Below are 4,562 nucleotides of genomic sequence, written 5' to 3' on the forward strand. Positions count from 1 at the left end.
GTCTCTTATTGAGAGCAAGTTTATCTCGGTAGAAGCTACAACCATCCTCTATATACCTCTCAGTCCATTCCTTCCTAGAGACCGGTTGATATGGCGACCCACAAAGAATGGAGAATTCTCTGTAAAGAGTGCCTATCACTTGGGGCTGGAGGTGCCGGAAAGGCAAAACCTGAGTGGTTCGGTAATAGAAAAGGATAGCGAGGTGTGGAAGGTTTGTTGGAGTCTGAATGTCTCCCCGGCAGTGAAGATGTTCATTTGGAGAGCATGCCATAACCTTCTCCCCACCAAGACAAATCTGTTTCAAAGAGGAGTTTGTGATAATCAGTCATGCCCGATTTGCCTAAGGGAGGATGAATCCATAATGCATATCATATGGGAATGCCCATCTGCTAATGATGTATGGGGTAGCAGCACCGTCAAGTTGCAAAAGAGCAGTACGGGAAGCATGAATTTTTCTCAACTTTTCTTGGAAATTGCTGAGCGTTGTGAGAAGGAAGAATTGGACTTATTTACGGTCACTGCTAGGAAGATATGGCTGCGTAGAAACACGGTGGTGCATGATGGGGTCTTCACGCATCCCCAACAAGTTTTGAAAGAAGCAGAAACCATGAGGGATTTTAGGCAAATGAATGTCTCTCCGAATTTACAACGGGGGAATAACTTGGATATAGAGGATGAAAAATGGATGCCACCTCCAACGTGCTGGGTGAAGATCAACTGGGATGCTGCTATGAATGCCACTAAGGATACAATAAGACTGGGGATTATAGCCCGGGATGAGAAATGTTTAATAGCAATTAGTAAGCATTAGCAGATTAATGGAGCATCGGTGGTAGCTGAAACACTTGCTACTTTTCATGCTATCATTTTATGTCAGGAGCAGAATTTTCAAAAAGTTATTTTTTAGGAATGCATTGTAGGTGGTCCAAGCAGTCAACTCAAGTACCCACTGTAGTAGAATTTACGGGCATCTTTTAGAAGACAATAAAACCGGGCTTAGTAAGTTGGAGACTTCACGATTTTCACATGTTCAGCGATCAGCCAATGGGGCAGCCCATGAACTAGCCATGATGGCTAGGACCCATGTCACTGATATTGTTAGATGGGATGTTATCCCACCCGATATATGTGGTATTGTAAGGAGGGAGGAACTTCGGTCCACCTTTTGATTTCTCGCTTTTTTTTTTTTTTTTTTTTTGAATCAATAGTTCTTGTATTTCTTAATCAAAATAAAGGGAGGGTATCTCCCCCATAACAATCGCATGGATACATTCAGGACACTCAGCCCTCCAAGTCCTCACAATATTCTCCCTAATGGCCATCTGGGCGACCACATTTGCCGCATTATTCGCAGACCGTCACACTTCATTGACCTTCCATTGTGGAAAAGCCTGCAGCAAAATTTTGATGTCCTCCACCAGGTGTCCGTTAGTACTTCAACTGAAGCCTTCCGAATTGACAGCATCTACTACTAGCTTAGAATCCCCTTCTAGGACAATATGCTTGAGACCCAGTTCTTTCCAAAAGTAAAGCTTGTCCTCCAGCCCAAGCCTCTGGTGTTACTGGTGACAGACGACCATTTTTAACTATACTTCGAGCCATTAGCACCACCCCACAATGGTTACAGTTCACTACCCCCATACCAACCACCCCCCGTTTGGAGTAAATTGTCGTGTCCCAGTTCAGTTTCACATGCCCACTGGCGGAACAACCCACCTGATATCATCCAATTGTTGGTGAGAAGATTGGTTCTGTGAGTTAGCGTCCATATATTTAGCTTGAGCCACCATAGCTTGCTATCTAGTGCAGTCGGGTGGATGAATTTACTGTCGTGCATGAACTCATTTCGTTGAAGCCAAACCCGTCAAGCAATCCCAGCAAAGAGACCCAACTCCTCATTGTCACATATCTTGCACATCTGTTCTACCACCTGTCCAAAAGAAGGACCACCAGCTGTACTTTTTTTGAAATTTCTTCAGACTTCCCAAACATCTCTTGCCGACGAACTATCCCATAAGATGTGGAAACCTGTTTCTTCATGTAAACCACAAATAGGACATAGGGCTTCATTGAGGATATGACGTTTTTGTAAATTGACCTTGGTAGGAAGAATCTCATTGCATGCTCTCCATAGGAAATTTTTCTCAACATTTGGAATTCTCAACTTCCAAAGAAAATTCCACAGCTCCCTGGATGCACCTCCGTGAGAACTCTGTGCCTGCATCTATATCTCCCTTTCCTTGGCCATATGATACGCTGACTTCATTGTGAAGATCCCATTTGCACTACCGCACCAAATCACAGCATCACTTCTATTGGTACTACTCAATGGGATCGACAGTATAGCCTCAACTTCCTCCGAGGTAAATAGGGCCTCCAACAACCTCGTATTCCACCCATTCGTGTCCTAGTCTATAAGTTCGCTGACTATCGCATTGTCGTTCAACAACCGAGGGGGAGAGTGAATAGCATAAGTATACGGAATATGAATCCATTTTTCTCCCCATATCTGTGTAGTCTGCCCATTCCCAATCCGCCTATACAAACCTTCCTTTAGTAGATCACATGAACCCAAGATGCTTCTCCAGGCGAACAACGGTGTAGATCCCGATTTGGCGTCAAGAATGGAACCATTGGCATAGTATTTAGCCCTCATAATAGTAGCCACCAAGCTGTCCGGCGTGTACCATAACCTCCAACATTGCTTCGCTAAGAGAGCCTTATTAAAGCATATAAGATCCCGAAAACCCAATCCCCCTTTTGCTTTAGAGGCACCCATTTTGCTCCAACTCATCCAAGGTATTTTTGAATCCCCCCACCAAAATTTTTGCATGAGGGAATTAATTTTACCGCACAATGTTTTAGGGAGCCTAAAGACGCTCATGCAATATGTCGGTATTGCTTGTATGACAGCCTTAAGCATAATTTCCCTTCCCGCCTGTGAAAGGAGTTTTAATATCCAATCTTGGAGCTGCTTCCAAGCTTTATCAAGAATGCCCGTAAGAGCTTTTATACGAGATTTCCCCACCAAAGCTGGGAGACCCAAATATGTCTCATATTTCTGTGAACTAGGAACACCAGCCATTGCAAGAATTTGCTGCTTGTTTGCCTATGGGGTGTTTCGGCTAAAGTAAATAGCCATCTTGGAAGCATTCAATTTTTGCGCCAAAGCTGCTTCATAATTTTTAAGAATAATGGACAGTTTGTTCCAATGTCTCAAATCAGCTCTGCAAAAAAGCAAACTATTGTCAGCAAATAATAGGTGGTTGATACGGGGTCCCCTCGGAGAAGTAGGAACCCCTATCAACACACCCTCCCTGTCTACCCTGGCAAGTAGGGAGCTTAATGCCTCTGCATAGATCAGAAATAAGTATGGGGATAATGGATCGGGGTATTCGGCAAGGTGATCAATTTCTCGCTCTTTTGAGCATGAATAGAAGTTTTAGTTTATATTCAAAAAAAATATTTGGTGGAATTTTGAGGGTATTTAAGTAGATTTATTCAAATCTTAACCATTGTTTTCCAATCAAAACGATTGAGATTTTACCACTTCATTACTTAACATATTTGTCATAATAATGTGATAAATTATTTTAAACATAGTAAATAGTAATATAATAAATATTGATATGAATAAATCATCACCATTCATATAGAAAATTTCCTACAAATTGCAAAGACACTCAATCCAAAGATAATAATGGATTTTTTTTTTTTTTTTTGACATGTCCACATAAGAAGGGGAGGGGAGACTCGAACTAGTGACCTCTGTAAGGCGTAATTCCCAGCCGATTGAGTTATCCCTTGGGAACGATAATAATGGAATCTGATATGAAATCGTAGTCACTTTGATTTGTTGACAAATGAGATTTCCATGGTCAATACATTGGAATATTTGGAGGTGATTTCATTGAGTATTATTATGGGGAGCAATTATTTTCAATAAAGAATTCATAATCTCCATAAGAGATATCTTTTTTTTTTTAATTAAATATAGAATTTTTCATCTAATTAAGTACGAGGAGAACTGCTAGGGAGCCTGAGAATTTTCCCGAAAATTCTCTCCCGCCTGACATGGAAAGCACTTCAGAAGGAGAAAAAAAAAAAAAAACACCTTTCTCTCTCTATGTCTACCACCCACATTTTCCATATCAGGCAGGAGAGAATTTGAGAAAATTCTCCGGCTCCCTAGCACTCCTCATTAAGTACATGTTGCGATAGTTTTAGTATAGTGGTTATTAATTTAAGGGAAAATTACAGTTTACCCCCCCAAAGTTGATAGTGTTTTTCAATTCGAACATCAAAGTTTCAATTTTTGCAATCCGCCCCCACAAAGTTCTATTTTTTTTCAATTCAACCAATATCATCCCAAAATTCCCATATCGCCCCTGATTTTTTTATTTATTTTTATTTTTTATGAAAACGAAAACAAATTTGGGGGTGCAAAAATGACCAGATGACCAAAGTAGCGGTTACGGCCACCACGAATTTTTTTAAAAAATAAAAAATAAAAAAAAATAAGGGCAATATGGGAAGTTTTGGATAAAATTGGTCAAATTGCA

General features: G+C 40.8%; 1 protein-coding gene across 1 annotated transcript; it reads right to left on the reverse strand.

The window, feature by feature from the left end:
* Positions 1 to 2,407: 2,407 nt before the first annotated feature.
* Positions 2,408 to 3,085, reverse strand: LOC132169251 (uncharacterized mitochondrial protein AtMg00310-like). Its single transcript, XM_059580315.1, has one exon. It carries the CDS (start codon positions 3,083 to 3,085, stop codon positions 2,408 to 2,410), a length of 678 nt encoding a protein of 225 aa, XP_059436298.1.
* Between the last annotated feature and the right edge of the window lie 1,477 nt (positions 3,086 to 4,562).

This window comes from Corylus avellana, chromosome ca2 (genome assembly GCF_901000735.1).
Source record: "Corylus avellana chromosome ca2, CavTom2PMs-1.0".
Lineage (NCBI taxonomy): Eukaryota > Viridiplantae > Streptophyta > Magnoliopsida > Fagales > Betulaceae > Corylus > Corylus avellana.